The 18,244-nt window shown below is 46.7% G+C and overlaps 1 protein-coding gene across 6 annotated transcripts in view; it reads left to right on the forward strand.

The window, feature by feature from the left end:
* Positions 1-18,244, forward strand: part of LOC137430910 (mitogen-activated protein kinase kinase kinase 2-like) — a 127,189-nt gene that overhangs the window by 40,104 nt on the left and 68,841 nt on the right. For 3 of the 6 annotated variants that reach the window (XM_078782487.1, XM_078782485.1, XM_078782486.1), the window contains exons 4-5: positions 7,547-7,659; positions 9,355-9,395. In XM_078782487.1, the coding sequence (XP_078638613.1) occupies positions 7,547-7,659; positions 9,355-9,395 (154 nt within the window). Of the gene's footprint in view, positions 1-7,546; positions 7,660-9,351; positions 9,396-18,244 lie in introns of all 6 variants that reach the window. The other 3 variants (XM_078782482.1, XM_078782483.1, XM_078782484.1) reach the window with 1 other exon arrangement.

Genomic DNA, 18,244 nt, shown 5'->3' on the forward strand with positions numbered 1-18,244 from the left:
CTTTTGTTGAAAATGCTGCTTGCACGCCTTTCCTTTGTTTTCATTTTCCCAATTTTCATTTTTGGTCCCATTGGCCCATTTAACCTCCTGGTGGGAGTTTTGGAAAATCTTTTTTTATTGCCCAGGCTAAGTTAGCAATTTATAAGTAAGTCACGTCTACAGCACTGCTGTTTTGGTCACGTTTAAAGCTCTTTTCCTGAGCCAGATCAAACTGGAATTCTGCTCCACTCCGACCCTAGTCAGTTGCAGCCTTTTGAAAAAATGTTGGTGTGTTAATGATGTTTATTGTGAAATTTCTGATGGTCAGTTGGCGTTTATGTTCTAGTGTGTAGTATGTTTAAATGACTGTGTTATCCTTGTTTTTTTTAGCCTTCCCTATGCAATAGGGAAGGGTTATAACTGCTGTAGGGTTTGTTTCTACAATTAATGCCCCCAATGTTTAATGGTACCCCAGAATTTATTAGACCCACAGGAGTACTAAACCACCATTTAGGGGTTTTTCCCTTTTTGTTTTTCTGCTAATGTCCGAGTTGTATCTCTGAGCAGGCTGGGAGTTTCGGAATTAAATTTTGCATCAATAATTGCGATTAAAAAAACCATGTAATCATGTAAAACATGTAATAATTTGACGTTGACCAACCAACGTTTTCTTTTTTGGTCATGTCACATTTATAGACACTATAACATTTTCCATCATAACTATACATACTAAGGTTTGTCCGATTATCCGGAAATTTCCCTCTCTATAATACCCTGGAGTGTAGCGCATTTACGCTTAATCTACATCATACCACTCCAGGTTAAAGGTCAATGTCAAATGGTGGTCTGAAAAAAAAAATGCATTTTTTTTGTCATTGTTTAATTTTGCCAATGTGAAAACTAAGACCGCTTGACTGTCCAAGATGTTTTTGCATCATAATAGTGTACCCACAGAAATTGTGTAGCTGATATTTAATTAGTGCCCGAGACCTCCTTTTTTCAAATTGTGATCTAATTCACAAAAAACACCTTTTGGATCATTACTTGAATAATGTCCCTCCAATTTTCATGATTTTTGAGTTTTATGGATAATTTGCAGATGGAGACATGTTTTGTTTGTTTACACTTTATTCTTACTTTGTGAAGGTCAAGGTGGGCCGAAATATGGTGGGCCGAAAAGAATATGGCTATCATTGGATGACAGGAGGCTTACCCTTGTCAATCACTTTGTGATTGCAGATATCTCGTTAAATTTTTTTTCTTTCTTGGAAATGGTAGATAACACCCTATCTTTGTGTTTCTTTACTTTCTTCCTCCTCCCTCTATCTCTCTCTCTCTCTCTCTCTCTCTCTCTCTCTCTCTCTCTCTCTCCCTCTCTCTCTGTCTCCCACTCTAGATGCATGATTAGGTTACTTTCAGATGAAACTATGGTTGTGGACCCACTGCTCAGATTGCTTCCGTGATTGAAGTCAAAATATCTATGATAATGGACGTTTTCCATTCTATTATCTGGATGGCCATTTAAGTAGGCAATCAATAAGTTGAAGGAATTTTTCAGATCTCTTTCTTTATCTCTCTTGCTCTTATGTTTAATAATTAAATATATATATATAAGCTCATCATAATTTGGGATTATATATATATATATATATATATATATGTGTGTATATAAATAACTAAAAATAGGCAGCTCAAGAGACATATTATGTGGAAAGTAAACGCACACTGAGCCGTAAAAAGAATAAAATTCTTTGTTTAATTAAAATCCTGATGTTTCAGAAGAATACTATCTTCCATCCTCAGAGGTAATGGCTGTAATTAAATCACCTGTACTTTAATATCTCCGACGGCAACGGTGGACATATTAAATGTTAAATTATCTGATTGGGCTGCGAGAGGATTAATCGTTGTGAGGTTTGCGATGGATGTAATAAGGAGAGTGCCCACCAATCCCACTGAAAATTCACATTTTATCTGAAATTTTAAGCTTTATCACTTTGGATTCGTTTGTGAAGATTCTATATATTAAGATTGATATGAAAGCTTTATGGAATAAGCTCAGGTGGCATCAAAATGTAAAAACTTTAGAGGTGGTGGGTGGGAGGGGGGACGGGGTTTGGGATGGGGGTGAATAATTTTGCAAGCCACTATATCTACCAACTCTTAGCTTACATAAAATGCATTTCAGGCCTATCACAGTCATATGTTCAGGATATACCAGATGAAGTATCTATTTTTTTCAGATTCCACTATATTGTAATCATATGTTTCGAGATATTGGAAAGTCCAACATGAATAAAGCCATATATTTTATTATTAAAATCAATGTCTATTTATCTTGCTGGTAAAAGTCACTAATTTATACGAAGATATGTGGATTGCCTATTGTATTGTCCTGTCACCCGCGATTAGCACCGCTGGGTGACGAATAGCCGTAACGGTCTTTTATTCAGAGGCGCGTACCTGAAACTGCTGGTTGGTCTGTCACGCTTGGTGAGGGAGCCAAAGTGCTTACCTGTATGGTGCGACATGGGTTTATTCTTGGACCCAACACCATGCAAACAAGACACAACAAATGAAATGCAACAACTGGGATTTAATGACGAAGCTGAGCTCTAACTAACGGTCGAGCTCTCTCAAAACACCCCACGTCCTCTCAACCAATGACGAAGGTCGGGGCGTGGCCTAGCAGCCTCGATCCCTGGGAGTCGGGGTTTATTTGCTGATCGGCAAATGTTTGCGTCCTGTCGGTGGTGGTGCGGCGGGCTTTAGCCCGATCGGGAATGTTCTGTGGTTCTGTCGGCAGTTATGTCGATTATTGTTGGTTAATTAATGGGAGGTTGTTGTAACGAGGGTTTTATGGTCGGCCTTGTTGTAGTTGTAAAAAAAAAACGTTGGGAAAAGCCACAGGAGGCAATCACAGACTGGGGAAAACTAACTTTAATACCTAGTTAACATAGCTCCTCCCCCTGTGTGAAGACGCATAAACAACCTCAACCTCCAGTTTCCCTGCTTAATACATCGAGATATCTCCTACGCGTCTACGCCCTACGGTCCATGCTAATACTATAAATCCTACATGTACTATGGTATTTCATCCTCCACCCCCACAAACGTAACAGTATACATGCACGTTTTTGTTACTGGGAAATAACTTTATGGTTCATATATTTTTGCAAACTTGACAGCCTGGGATCATGTACATAGTCTGAATGTTTGCTTGTTACTGTATCCACCATACATTGTTTACATAACCATGTAATTTGATTTTCAGATTTTTGGTCAGTTTTTTTTTTTACTTTCTTCATAACTTGTTTCGTAAGATTGTGGAATGTGGAGCCATGCTGTCATACACACAAGTATATACCAACAACAGAAGCAGCTGTGGTTGCATGAACGCTGGTTTAATTTACCGTCTTGTTGGGTGGAGATGTTGATTTTAACTCTCGCGCATTGTAACTTAATATATTGTATTTCTCTTTTTTTTTTTTTTTTTTTTTTGTATACAAGATCGTAAGAGCTAACATCAATCACAACAAAAACAAAAAAACAAACGGACACACAAAACGTACAATAAAGGGAGTGGGAGACAAGATGGGGGAGAGAGAGGGAAGCACACAAGTACAACAGCAGAGAGCAGGGACATCGGGAGATCTGTTGGAGGCAGAGGGCTTGGGGGAAGGAGGCGTGGGAAGGGAAGTAGGTGGTGGGAGAGGTAAAAACACATGGACACAGCTAGGACTTCCAGGAAAGAAGTCGGTATTTCAGAAAAGTGGATCTGGGGTGAATTAACAGGGGTAGAAAACATTTTGTATGGGGAAAGTTAAGAGATGGTGGTGTGCAGCTGTTTTAAAGACCTGGAGGGATGAGTGGGATTGAAGAGAGTGAGGTAGTTTGTTCCATAGGCGGGAGAAAAGAGGAATGAAAGAGTGAAGGTGAGCAGAGAGTCTTGATTTTGGCAGTTTCACAAGAAGAGGGTTGCAGGCGACCTGTAGGAGAATTTTGGGGGGAAGAGCACAGACAGGGCTGGGGGGCTATGCTAGGCCAGAGAGGAGTCAGTAGAAGACGGAAAGACCACCAACCTGCCTGCGGTGAGTGAGTGAAAGGCCCTCAGAGTTAGTTTTATCGCGGGAGATTCCAGTGATTCTGAATGCTTTGGTTTCAACAGCATGAAGCCGAGCTAGGTGTGAGGCAGGAGCACCAGCCCAGAAGGGAGAGCAGTATTCCATTGAGCTGCGGATGAAAGCCTTGTATGTGGTGAGGAGCTCAGGTGTGCCAAGGAAGGACTTCGCACGACAGAGAATGCCCAGTCGGTGACTGGCTTTTGGAGGCCAGCTTGGAAATCTGTTTTTCCCAGGAAAGATCATGGCAGATTGCGAGACCCAAGAGCTTGAGTGACAGGACTTCTTGGAGAGGATTGTTGAGAAAGCAGATGGGAGGGTTGTCCAGTCGGTCTTTTCGAAGAGACATAGTGAGAGTGTGAGATTTGTCAGGATTGAAAGACATGTTCCACTAATTTGACCAGTCTGTGATTTTGTCCAGGTCTGCAGAGAGTGAGGAGGTTGCAAACTGCGATCTGAGAGATGAGGTATGGAGCGGCAGAGAGTGGAGTCATCAGCGAAGAGATAGAGAGGATTTTATAGAGTCAGAGAGATCATTGATGAAGACCAGAAAAAGCACAGGTCCCAGAACACTGCCCTTGGTGGAACTTCAACCTGAACAGGAAGGATAGATGAGGGAAATCCATTCAGGGCCACACGTTGACGACGACCAGAGAGGAAGTCCGCAAGCCATGCGTGGAAATTTCTATGGATACCATAGGAGGAGAGTTTGGTGAGCAGAGTGGGGTGCCAGACCGTATTGAAGGCACATGATATGTCAAGGGAGACAGCTTTAATTTCCTGTTTGACATTGAGGACCTCCATCCATTGTTGAGACAGCAGAAGCAGCATGTCCAAAGTAGAGTGACCTTGTCTAAATCCAAATTGATGATCGGAGATCAAGCCATTGGAGAAGAGGAAGGATTTGATATCCAAAGCAATTATCGATTCCTTGACTTTGCTGTTGATTGGGAGCAGGCTGATTGGTCTGTAGTTGCATGGATCTGTTTTTGCACCTTTTTTGTGTGCAGCGGTAATGTTGGCAGATGACCTTGAACAAAAGAGAGGGTGAAGAGAACAGAGAGAGGGTGTGAAAGAGCAGCAGAGCAGGATTTTAGGACTCGTGGGCTGATGCTGCCCGGTCCAGTTGCAGAATCTGAGTCGAGGATTGACAGGAACTTCTCCACCTTGTCAGGAGAGAAGGACACAGAGTCCAGGAGCAGCTGGGTACGACTGGGTACGGTGGGTACAGAGAGAGACGGGTTTGGGGCACAAGATTTTGAGGCAAACACAGAGTTGAGGCATTCAGCTTTTTCATGCGCAGAGTGAGCTGTGTAGCCATTTGAGGTAAGGGAGGGTATGGAGGGGGAACAAACACCAGAAACAGATTTGACAAAATGCCACCAGGATTTGGAAGAGGGAGACAGGTGTGAGAGTTCACTCTTGAAAGTGGAGAGATATTGTTTCCTGGCTCTCCTGAGGCAGATTAAGTCTGGTTTGTCAGAAGCAACCTGTATGGAGAGATCAATCAGGTTTGAGTGAAGGCCCTGGATGTTTGAGGTCCATACCGTTAAGGAAGAGGACTGGGGAGAATCGGATACAGTACAGGGGAGGGGAGGGTTAGGGTAAATGAGGAAGAGGATGTGGAGGTAGGGAGAGCTGTTGATAGTGTGTCAGAGATTTCAGAAGAGCTCGGAGAAAGGGAAGGATGAGGAAGACAAAAGGTTTGATGGTGATTGGATGAGGCACATTAAGGTGTTGTTTGTGGGGGGGGGGGGGGGGGGGCAGAACGAGGAAGAAGGTTGGAGGAGATGGAGGTAAGAGTTGGAAGGGAGAGGAAGTGGGGAGGATGCTTTGAGGAGGAGGGGTTGAGAGGGGAGAATTGGAGAAAAAAGGAGGGTTGGGAGATTTGAAGGGGAGGGAGGAGTTTGGGAGCGGAGGGGTAAGGGGGGAGATTTGAAAGGGATGTGTGAGGGGGGAATTTAGGAGGGGAACCATGAGTTTGGATTTTAGAAAGTGTTGGACGATTAATGGAAAACGAACATTTATTGCAAAATGAGTTTATTGTGATTTTAAAGTCAGAGATCCGTTTGAAAATGTTGGAGGTGGGGTGGAATGCAGGTGAGTTTAGGGAATGTAGGAAGAAGGAACTGTAAGAGATTGAATTTTTATTTGAAATGAAGAGATTTGGTGAGCAACTCGAAAACAACCTTTTAAAGAAGAAGAAGAAAAATATGTTATAATATACAACAGAATACAACACTTCAGGGGAAAGTTTAAACATTTTTAAACTCAGCCGTGAAAACTATCTGGGGAATTCCCTAAATGAGGGCATGAAGGATTCCTAAGGGGGATTAAGGATTCCAGCACAGGTTCAGAAGCAAGAACAGAAGGATAGGCGATTGACAGAAAAGAGAGCAGAGAACGAAGGAACAGGGAGGTGTATAAGCAAATGACAGTATGGGAGGAGAGGCCTACTTTTTAAATTATTCGTTGATGTTTTTTTAAAGGTTAGGTGATAGTGGATCAGAGGAAGAATGATAAAGTTGAAGAAGTATGGTGAGAACTGGAATTGGAGATGATTGAGTTATGAAGAATGAATGAATGAATGGAATGAATGATCCTTTTAAGGCCATTTTCCCTGCTAAAGCGGGGGTTAGCCTTGCGGGCCCCATGACAATCGTGGTTCCCTGTTTGAGGCAAATGTTTTTATGGCCAGATGCCCTTCCTGACACCAACTCTTGGTCGCCTCTTACGATGCGCAGGGATACGGTGTACCTATTCTAAACCGGGGTACACACCGGGAGATTGAGTTATGAAGGAAGGAGAAAAAAATATATATAACGGGTGGGGTGAAACACGTGGTCGAAGAACGACCAAACATGGGAAAGAGAAGGAAATTAGATTATTATTATTTTATTTTTTTGTTTTAAGACGAAACAGAGGGTAAGATGTTCGGGGAAGTATGGACCACAATGAAAGTAAATGGACCACAAACGACCGCCGAGAGGAGACACCAAAGCCTCGAGGCCTGGAAAACCAGGCCTGAAAACGCGGCAGGAACCAACAGACGATTATGCACAGGTATGCACGATTTACACCGAGATGTAACTGGAAACACACAGTAGGCACTCACACCGTAAAATAAAAATACAGTTTTGACAAAAATACAAATGGTAAAAATTCTTAACTTTGGTAGCGTGGAGAGCTTGGAAAAACACACGACCTCACCGGCAAAACCGGAAGCTCTTTCTTTATGAAAAGAACGTGTGATATGTAATTGTTGAAGTTTTGAGAAAATGAGATGTTTTTTTATTGGCCCGTTTCTTATTGTTCCACTACTTCAAGCAATACTTTAAGTTATACTGGCTAGGACTTGGTTATTTTTTGAAATCGCATTTGCAATGCTTCTTTGCGCATAGATAATTAGAATTTTACCTTGATGTGCTTTGCCAATGTCTTTGCAGATGAGCAGGAAGCTCTAAACTCAATTATGAAGGACTTGGTTGCTTTGCAAATGTCCAAAAGACAATGGCCGGTCAACAATGAAAGGGTCAAAACGGCAGGGCCTATGCCATTGGTAATGGAGACTTCCTCAAGCTTTGTTCATCTCTTCTTTGCAGTTGTTTTTTTTATACAATTGAGTTCACATAATGGTATTCGCTTCTCTGCACACATTTCAGACAATTTTGTGCCCAACTTCTCTAATTATCAGCAAGGCCCTGCCCATGATGACACTTGTTTCTGTTATTCAAATTTCAATTATAGATGTATGTGAGCATGGCTTATATTTTTGTAATCGGTAATTCTTGCAACAAACTGTACCTTTTTGTAAACTCTCCCCCCTCCCCCTCTCCCAAATAAAAACAAAAACAAAAGCTGGTAATAGTAAAACAGGGAACTCACTCGCTCCGGTTGTGGCAATTATTGGCCAGCTTTCAACTGCCTACCAACTCCAATCGTCTCACTTTTTTTGAACTGCCTACCAACTTTAGTGCCATCACTGAATTATTTAGAAAGTCAAATGGACACGATGGCATTTGGATGCTTTGGTAGACCTAATGGGCCATTTGTAGTTTGTGCCTCATTCCGGTGAATACACTACAAACCTGTGAACACACTGTAAATCTGAACACACTGTAAATCTGAAAACACTGTAAATCTGAACACACTACAAATCTGAACGCACTATAAATCTGAACGCACTATAAATCTGAACGCACTATAAATCTGAACGCACTATAAATCTGAACGCACTATAAATCTGAACGCACTATAAATCTGAACGCACTATAAATCTGAACGCACTATAAATCTGAACGCACTATAAATCTGAACGCACTATAAATCTGAACGCACTATAAATCTGAACGCACTATAAATCTGAACGCACTATAAATCTGAACGCACTATAAATCTGAACGCACTATAAATCTGAACGCACTATAAATCTGAACGCACTATAAATCTGAACACACTATAAATCTGAACACACTATAAATCTGAACACACCATAAATCTGAACACACCATAAATCTGAACACACTATAAATCTGAACACCTTTATGGTGTGTTCAGACAAGGCATAAGAGTCCAACCTTGCATACCAATATATTTTTCAAACTGGTCTTGCTACCTACAGTCATGGGTCCTATCTGCCATTGCATTTATTAGCCCCCACCTGGAGGGAACTATAGGTTTGTTCTCTGTCCGTCCATCCATCCCACCTATGGCTTTCTGCACTTTTCCCATACCCTTTAACATATTCATTTGAAACTTGGTACATGATTTGATTATGATGAGTTACAAACAAGTTTGAGTTTCGGGAGTTTCGCCAACTTTTCATGGAGTTATGCCCTTTTTGGACTTGGAAAATATCACATCTTATACATGGTCAGTTTTCAGATGCACTGACTCCACCCCACTGCTTTACACACATTGGCAGGACAGCTGGCCTAACTCCACCCTTAGGTTTTGGTATTAGTCCAAGGCCTCGTGCAATTGGAATGATCCCGGGCATATAGCCACGATGTATTATATGTAATGATCTCGGGCATATGATCGTAAGCCGTACGCATGTTTTTGCTTCATGTATGTACATCGGGTTATTTCTTTATTGTTATTATTTTCGACATCGAACGCGGCATTATACACCACCCAAATAAAGGGATGTCTTTACTGATATTGAACTGAAACTTGGTAGGAGACGTGTATTGCAAAGCAATTCTGGCTCATGTTGATTTTGCATTTTCTTTCTGTTTTGTTTTTCAAGCAGAACGATGTTCGTGTGAAGTTTGAGTACAGGGGAGAAAAAAGGTCGGTCTGGCAATTATTGTTTAATCTGTCGTTCAATGACATACTTATTTAAGTTTTTGGTATTTGGTGCTGAGAATTTGTCAGATATCACACCTGGTGTTAATTAACATGCACACATATATATATATATATATATAAAAAACACAGTGTGTGTGTGTGTGTGTGTGTGTGTGTGTGTGTGTGTGTGTGTGTGTGTGTGTGTGTGTGTGTGTGTGTGTGTGTGTGTGTGTGTGTGTGTGTGTGTGTGTGTGTGTGTGTGTAATGTTACCGATAGACTCCTAAACGGAGAGGCTCACGAACTTGGTACGAACATGGTCTACCTAAAAATTTATTTCATAATATTTTTTAACCATATTTTTACCTCAGCGCATTTCAGCGAGGAATATTATGACCGGAATGGCAGAGCAGCGCGCTGATTCGCTCAGAGCGATCACGTGATGTTCCAACTTTGCCACCATAATCTTACAGTTATGCGTTCGCACGTAATTCAGTTTTTTCACATTTCAGCGAGGAACATTGCCATTCACACCACATAGGTTTTTTTTTTTCTTTCATCTTTAGATCCATATTTTTAGCCATAATGTAGCGAATGTAGCGTAACGTAGCGATCCTTGCTCAGGATCTTCGTCAGGTTCGCAAGCGAGTTAGCCAAAACGTAAAAGTGAAAATATATCGAATTTTTTATTCATATTTACCTCAGCGCATTTCAGCGAGGAACATTATACACGGAATCTCAGCTGGTCGCAGAGCAGCGCGCTGATTCGCTCAGAGCGATCACGTGATGTTCCAACTTTGCCGTCATAATCTCACAGTTATGCATTCGCACGTAATTCAGTTTTTTCACATTTCAGCGAGGAACATTGCCATTCACACCACATAGGTTTTTTTCACTTTCATCTGATATTTGTGATTTATTTCAAACAAACTGTATTTCTCATCTACACGGCCATGTATTCCTATTAACGTTATGTTTTAGGAGTCGCGGAAGGCGAGAGAACGAGGCCATTCGTAGGGTTCGAAGATGGTTTATTGTAACAGCAAGATCCAGCACACTAAACTCGAACGGAAGTCGGCACGCTTATAATAATAATAATAATAATAATGCATTTATTTTATATAGCGCTTTTCAGGAAGCCCAAAGACGCTTTGACAGAGTGCAAAACATAATGCATAGCAAAACATAAAAACAATTGCAAAAAAAGAAGAATCAATAGGGAAATATTCAAAGCACAAAGGAGGGAGAAGGAGAGGAGATAGTCAGGGGTTAGATGCTGTGGGTTAAATGTTGAATGCAGTGTTGAACAGATGGGTCTTGAGTGATGTTTTGAATGTGGTGAGTGAGGAGGAGTCTCTGATGGTGTGAGGTAGCGAGTTCCAGAGGGTGGGAGCAGCGATGGAGAAGGCCCTGTCCCCCCAGGATCTAAATTTGGTCCGGATGGGGGGGGTCAGGAGGTTGGTACCAGCAGAGCGGAGGTTGCGGGTGGGAGTGTGTCTGGAGAGGAGGTCAGCCAGGTAGGATGGGGCCAGGTTATGGAGGGCTTTGTAGGTCAAGAGGAGGATTTTGTACTGGATTCTCTGGGAGATGGGGAGCCAGTGAAGCTTGTAAAGGACGGGGGTGATGTGGTCACGGGTCCGGGAATGGGTGAGTAGACGGGCAGCGGAGTTCTGAATGTATTGGAGTTTATTGGTGATTGTTGAGGGTGAACCATAAAGGAGGCTATTGCAGTAGTCCAGACGGGAAGTGATGAAGGCGTGGATGAGGGTTTCTGCAGCCACGGAGGAGAGGGATGGACGGAGACGGGCGATGTTTTTCAGGTGAAAGAAGGCTGTCTTTGTGATCTGTTTAGTGTATTTGTCGAAGGAGAGGGTTTGGTCAAAGATGATGCCAAGATTCCGGATGTGAGGGGAGGTGGATACTGGGAAACCGTCGATGTTGAGGGCAAAGTTATGGGTGGAGTTGGTGAGCGTTTTTGGGCCAATGATGATTATTTCAGATTTATCACAGTTAAGTTTGAGGAAGTTGATTTGAAGCCAGGATTTTATTTCAGTGATGCAGTTTGTCAGGATAGAGTGGGTGGCGGTGGAGATGGACTTGGTGGAGATGAAAAGCTGGATGTCATCGGCGAAGCAGTGGAATTGGAGACCATGACGGCGGATTAAGTGACCGAGGGGGGACAGGTAAAGGATGAAGAGGAGGGGGCCAAGAACTGAACCTTGGGGGACACCTTGGGGGAGGGGAGCAGTGGGGGATTTGCAGTTATTGATGGAGATGAACTGACGTCTGTCAGAGAGGTATGATTTAATCCAAGAGAGGGCAGTGCCGGTAATGTTAAAGGTGGTGTTACATATTTATGTGAATGTATGTGAATTACCATTCAGGTCTTTGCTTATCCGTGTGTAGTATATTAAGTTGTTGTGTAGTTGTTGTGGTTGGAGGGTCAGGAGCCCTTCTGAGGGAGTGGCCGGAAACGGAAGTGACCGGAAACGGAAGAGGAAAAGACACGAGGAAAAAAGGACGAGTATTATTCTTCCTCGCCCCGCTCCGACAAAAGGTGGGATCGACCTTGCGCTGCGTGGAAAAGCGGCGTTCCGATCCGAAGCCTGTCTGGCGAGAGGAATTACCGGGACTTGTACCTGCCCGGTGGAGACGGCAAGTTGACGTGGGGCCGTGCATCGACCCCGCGCCTGGCCTCGTTCGCGGCACCGTCCAAACAGACGCGTGCGGGTCGCACGTTGGGGCCTAACCCGCCTTGCAAGCGGCGTGGGGTTTGGCTTGCTTTACCGTATCCGCCTCGCGTGGCCACGAGGGGCTGCAGCCACGGTGCCTGGTACGATATCTGCCCGGTGGAAACACGTCCACCCGGGGTTCGTTCTACCGCCCGAGTGCGGGGACGGCGACCATCATCTTGGTCAGGAGGGGCCCAGAGACATTGTGCGGGACCGAGACCAAAAGGGTGTCGTGAGTACTCACCGGGACACACGTATATAAGATGGCCATCTTACTCATAGGAAAGTGCTTGTGAATTGGGAATTGTTGATGGTTGTATATGGTTGATTGCTCGGGGAAAATCTCCGTGGTTGTGTCATTGCAATTGTATGGTCATTCCCATTGAAATATATCCTTGAACGTCAGTTGTCTCTGGGGTGAAATTCATATGGATTGCGTGGCGAAAGCGCATATTTAATACAGCTTTCTGGCGAAGTTCCTCTCACGGTCCGGGGGTCACCGAGACCAGGTATTCACCGAGGGGACCACGTAACAGTGGTTTCAAGTCGGGTGAGGAGGATGGTGTGATCGATGGTGTCAAAGGTGGCGCTGAGGTCGAGGAGGATGAGAATGTTGAGGTTGCCAGCGTCAGAGGAGAGGAGAAGGTCGTTGGTGATTTTGAGGAGAGCAGTTTCAGTACTGTGGTAGGAGCGGAATCCGGATTGGAATGTTTCATACAGGTTATTGGCAGAGAGGTGATGTTTGAGTTGAGTGGCTACAGCGCGTTCCAAAACCTTTGACAGAAAGGGTAGGTTGGAGATGGGTCTGAAGTTATTTAGGGTGTCAGGGTTTAGTCCAGGTTTTTTCAGAATGGGGGTAACAGCAGCAATTTTGAGGGATGGTGGGACGATGCCTGTAGACAGGGAGGAGTTTATTGTTGCAATGATAAGTGGAGAGAGAGCAGGAAGGGAGGCCTTGACAAAGCTGGAGGGGATGGGGTCAAGAGTGCAGGTGGCAGTTTTCATTCCGATGAGGAGTTCAGAGAGGTCAGTAGGGGAGACTGGGGAGAATTGAGACAGGGGATGGCAGGATAAGGGGGGGCAGGTGGTTTGAGGGGGAGCAGGTGCGGCGGTGGTCAAGCTGTTGTAGATGTTTTCAATTTTGCGTTGGAAGAATGAAAGGAAGGAGATGCAGTTGTCTATTGTGAATGACTGGGTGGTGGTGTTCAGGGGGCTGAGGAGTTTGTTTATTGTAGAGAAGAGTGCTTTTGGGTTTCCGGAGCCAGAGTGGATAATTTGAGAGTAGTAGGCGGAGCGGGCGCGGGAGAGGGCATCTTTATAGTGTTGTATGTGGTCCTTGTAGACCTTAGAGTGAACTGTGAGACCTGTTTTATTGCGGAGTCTTTCAAGTTGGCGAGCACGAGTTTTCATCAGGCGGAGTTCAGGGGTAAACCAGGGAGCAGAATGGGTGAAAGAAACTGTTTTGGTTTTTATAGGCGCAAGTTGGTCAAGGCAGGAGGAGAGAGTGTGGTTGTAGTAGTCAGTGAGGTCAGAAGGGGTGTGGAGGTCAACGAAGGGAGAAGTGGACATTTTTTCAGAGAGGGTCGATGAGAATGAGGTAGGTGAAAGAGCGTTTAGCTTACGGAAGTTGATAGTGCGATAATGCCTTGGTGCTGGGGTGGGGATGTTGATGGTCAGAGTGATGGCTAGGTGGTCAGAGAGAGTGAGGTCAGAGCCAGAGAGATGGTGCAAAATTAGTCCAGTAGAGCAGACAAGGTCCAAAATGTGACCACGGTTATGGGTAGGAAAGTTGACATGTTGAGTGAGGTTAAAGCAGGTGAGTAAATCAGTGAAGTCAGTGGTTAGCGTGGAGTCAGTGGAGTCCATGTGGATATTGAAATCACCAAGGAGGAGGATTGAGGGGGAGAGGGAACATAGCTGGGTCAGAAAGTAGGAGAAGTCAGACAGGAATGATGGGTGTGGTTTGGGAGGGCGGTAGACAACAGCCATGACTGACTGTGTGTGACCAGAGAGTTTATAAGCCAGGTGTTCAAATGATGGAGCAGATGAGATGGAGATGAGGTTGGTCTTGATGTCTTGTCGGTGAATAACGGCAATTCCACCACCTCGGCCCTCCGAGCGTGGTTTATTGATGTAAGAATATCCATTGGGTGTGGTGAGGTTGAGCGTGTAGTAGTCCAGTGGTTGTTGCCAGGTCTCAGTGAGACAGAGAAAGTCCAGTTTATTTTCCAGGATGTAGTCGTTCAGGATGAGGCATTTGTTGTTGAGGGACCGGGTATTGAACAGGGTGAGCTTGATGTTGTTTTGTACGGCGGGTATGAATCCAGGTGATTTGGCCAGGGTTCGCAGACAGGAGGTGCGATTTTGTGCGTTGTTGTGACCAGGTGTGTTGGGACGATGAGTGGGAGTGCGCTGAGCCGACCAGAGGATGGGGATGGAGTGACCTGATTGTAAATAAACAAACTTACGACCGGAGCCACGGTGAATGTACCTGGGTCGACGCAGGAGTCCATTCGATTTGATTGCAGAGATGCATGATGGGGTGGAGCGGGTTTTAAGCAGGAGAAGCCTTGCGGCGGAGTACCGCAGAGCCATGCCAGCAGGAGCGAAGGGACGAGCACGAGGCCAAGGGTGAGGAGGCGAAACAATCGTCACAACCCACGGGAGTGGGCCCGAGGAAACAGCGAAGGAGCCGAGCAGGTGAAGCCAGGAGCAGAGCCGGGACCATGCAGAGGGCAGACAGGAGCGAAGAGACGAGCACGAGGCCAAGGTTGAGGAGGCAAAGCGGCAAATGCAGCGGCAAACGACCGCCGCCGCTAATCAAGATCACGGCGGCAAACCACCACCACCGCCGCTGCAAACAATGGGCACAACCCACGAGAGTGAGCCCGAGGAAACAGCGAAGGAGCCGAGCAGGTGAAGCCAGGAGCAGCAGAGCAGAGCCGGGACCGTGCAGAGGGCAGACTCGATGGCCAAAAATCCGCCACGACCACCAGGAAAGCAAGATACGGACAATGGTCCAGTCAGAGAAGCGGCGAGCAAGTGACGCCAGCGTCCTCTCACGACCGGACCGGAAACGGAAATTTCCTAAATTATATAAATATATTATATGAAGCTGAAAGCCCTCTTTGGAGGGCGTGGCTCCGGCAACCGCGCGTGCGTCATGTCCGCACAACCACAAGTCCAACAGGCCCGTGCACGTGTATTATGCCCAAATAAGGTAATCACATAAGGTAACCACCACATGCGGTTACCTGCACATAAGGTAACCGCCACATACGTTCCCCCAGAATGCACTCCACGGGCCTATGCGTAGGCCGAGGCGACCGAGGGGCTGGGCAAGTCCTCGGGGGAGGCTGCCGAGGTTCCTCGCGGGCCTCCCGAGGTTGCAGGTCGCGGGTGCAGTGCCAAGAAGGCTCGGGCGGTGCACGCGAAAAGCGGGTGAGCCAACCGAGGGGCTGGTCAAGGCCTCGGGGGAGGCTGCCGAGGTTCCTCGCGGGCCTCCCGAGGATGCAGGGTCGGAGAAGTAGTTGCGGTTGTAGTTGTAGTTGCGCGAGGGTGACGAAGCGGCCGTGCCGCTAAGGTCAGCGCGCGCGAAGGTGACGAAGCAGCCGTTCCGCCAACGTCAGTGCGCACGAAGGTGACGAAGCAGCCGTGCCTTCGGAGGGTCTTGGAGTAGGCTCGCCCCTCTGGTCGTAGAGGAGGAGCCGAGCGCGGTGCGCGAACCTCATAGTCATGGCCGTCGTCGTTTCCGAAACTCCGGCATTTCGAAACCGCGTTCGAAACTGCGCCCGAAGCCATGCGGGAGAAACCGGCGTCACCAGCTTAGGTGGCTTCCCTGGCAGGGCGCGCTTGCCGTGTTCGTTCGCAGCCCCCGAATCCGTTTGGGGGCAGTCGGAGGTCACCAGTTTAGGTGGCTTCCCTGGCTCGGGCGCGCTTGCCGTGTTCGTTCGCAGCCCCCGAATCCGTTCGGGGGCAGTCGGAGGTCACCAGTTTAGGAGTCGCGGAAGGCGAGAGAACGAGGCCATTCGTAGGGTTCGAAGATGGTTTATTGTAACAGCAAGATCCAGCACACTAAACTCGAACGGAAGTCGGCACGCTTATATAAAGCCGAAAGCCCTCTTCGGAGGGCGTGGCTCCGGCAACCGCGCGTGCGTCACGTCCGCACAACCACAAGTCCAACAGGCCCGTGCACGTGTATTATGCCCAAATAAGGTAATCACATAGGGTAACCGCCACATACGGTTACCTGCACATAAGGTAACCGCCACAATGTAAAGTACATAAATTGTGTGGATTACATCATTTGTGGATGTGATCAATAATTGCCAGTAACCATCTATATCCCTCCCCTCCCCTTCCCTCCTCCCCCTCCCTCCCGCTCCCCCGCCCTTTCCCCCCTCCCTTCCCCCTCCACCCTACCCTCTCCCCTTCCCCTCCCTTTCCCCCCTACCCCTTCCTTTCCACCCTACCCCTTCCCCTCCCCCTCCCCTCCCCCTCCCTTTCCCCCATGCTCCTCCCTTTCCCCCCTACCCCTTCCTTTCTGCCCTACCCCTTCCCCACCCCACTCCCCCACCCCTCCCCCCATCCCTTTCCCCCATGCCCCTCCCTTTCCCCCCTACCCCTTCCTTTCTGCCCCACCCCTTCCCCATCCCCTCCCCCTCCCCTCCCCCTCCCTTTCCCCATGCTCCTCCCTTTCCCCCTACCCCTTCCTTTCTGCCCTACCCCTTCCCCGCCCCCCTCCCCCTCCCCCACCCCCTCCCCATCCCCCCTCCCCCTCCACTCCCCCTCCTCCCCTACCCTCCCCTCCCCCTCCCCCTCCCCCCTCTTCTCCCCTCCCCCCTCTCCTCCCTCCCCCCTGTTCCCCTCCGCTCCCCTCCCCCCTCCCACCCTCCTCCCCCTCCCACCCCCCCTCCCCCTCCCCCTCCCACCCCATTCCCCCTCCCATCGCTCCCCCTCCCCCTCCCACCCCATTCCCCCTCCCATCGCTCCCCCTCCCCCTCCCATCCCTCCCCCTCCCCACCCCCCCTCTTCTCCCCTCTCTCCCTCCCCCTCCCCCCCTCTTTTCCCCTCTCCCCCTCCCCCTCCCCCCTCTTCTCCCCTCTCCCCCTCCCCCCTCTTCTCCCCTCTCCCCCTCCCCCTCCCCCTCTTCTCCCCTCTCCCCTCCCCCTCTTCTCCCCTTTCCCCCTCTTCTCCGCTCCCCCCGTTCCCCTCCCCTCCCCTCCCCCGCCCGGCAATGCCGGGTACTTCTGCTAGTCTCTTATAAAAAAAAAAATAGCAAAATTTTGGAGGCACAGGGACATATTATGTAAAAATATTAGGTGTAATGTTTCAATTAATGTTAAAACTTCTTTTTTCTGTCTAATGCTGTGTTCAAACAGATAATGGATTATTTATTACCAGCTGTGTTCTAAACACACACACACACACACACACACACACACACACACACACACACACACACACACACACACACACACACACACACACACACACACACACACCTACACCTTAACCCTTGAAACGTTACGTTTAGTATGAAGTAACTTTTCTGTGTGAACTTAGCATAAGGCTCATGGATGTGCATGTGCATATATTAGAAATGCATCAAGAGAAATAAGTGTATGTAGTTTAACAATGTTTTATTTTGTTAATTTTATCCCTGTTTGTGTGCTTTTTGCATAGCCTTAAGATAATAAGTACTGTATTTTCTGGTGTATTAACCGCACTTTTCTGTCGGCAAAAAAGTTAAAATTTAGGGGTGTGATTACTACACAGATATATAACAAAAAAATTTTGTATACAGAACTAAGTCGAGGCTCCTGATAATGATTTAATGATTTGTAGGTGAAATCAACTGACATTGATCAGATGATTTTAAAGGAATTCTGGAATGCCTTTACAATAAAGGATGTTCTAGGTGATGTTGAGGAATGTTGGAGGGAAGTCATCTGTTCCTGTATCAATGGGGTATGGGGGAAACCTTGCCCTCAATTTGTTCATGGCTTTAAGGGTTTCAACGAGAATAATGATTTGTTGAAAACTCGACGTAACGTCGTTAAAATGGCCAAACTGTTGACTTTGATGAGGTGGAGGAGGGTGATGTAGAGGAGTTGCTGGAC

This window comes from Myxine glutinosa, chromosome 7 (genome assembly GCF_964187855.1).
Source record: "Myxine glutinosa chromosome 7, kmMyxGlut1.1, whole genome shotgun sequence".
Classification (NCBI taxonomy): Eukaryota; Metazoa; Chordata; class Myxini; order Myxiniformes; family Myxinidae; genus Myxine; species Myxine glutinosa.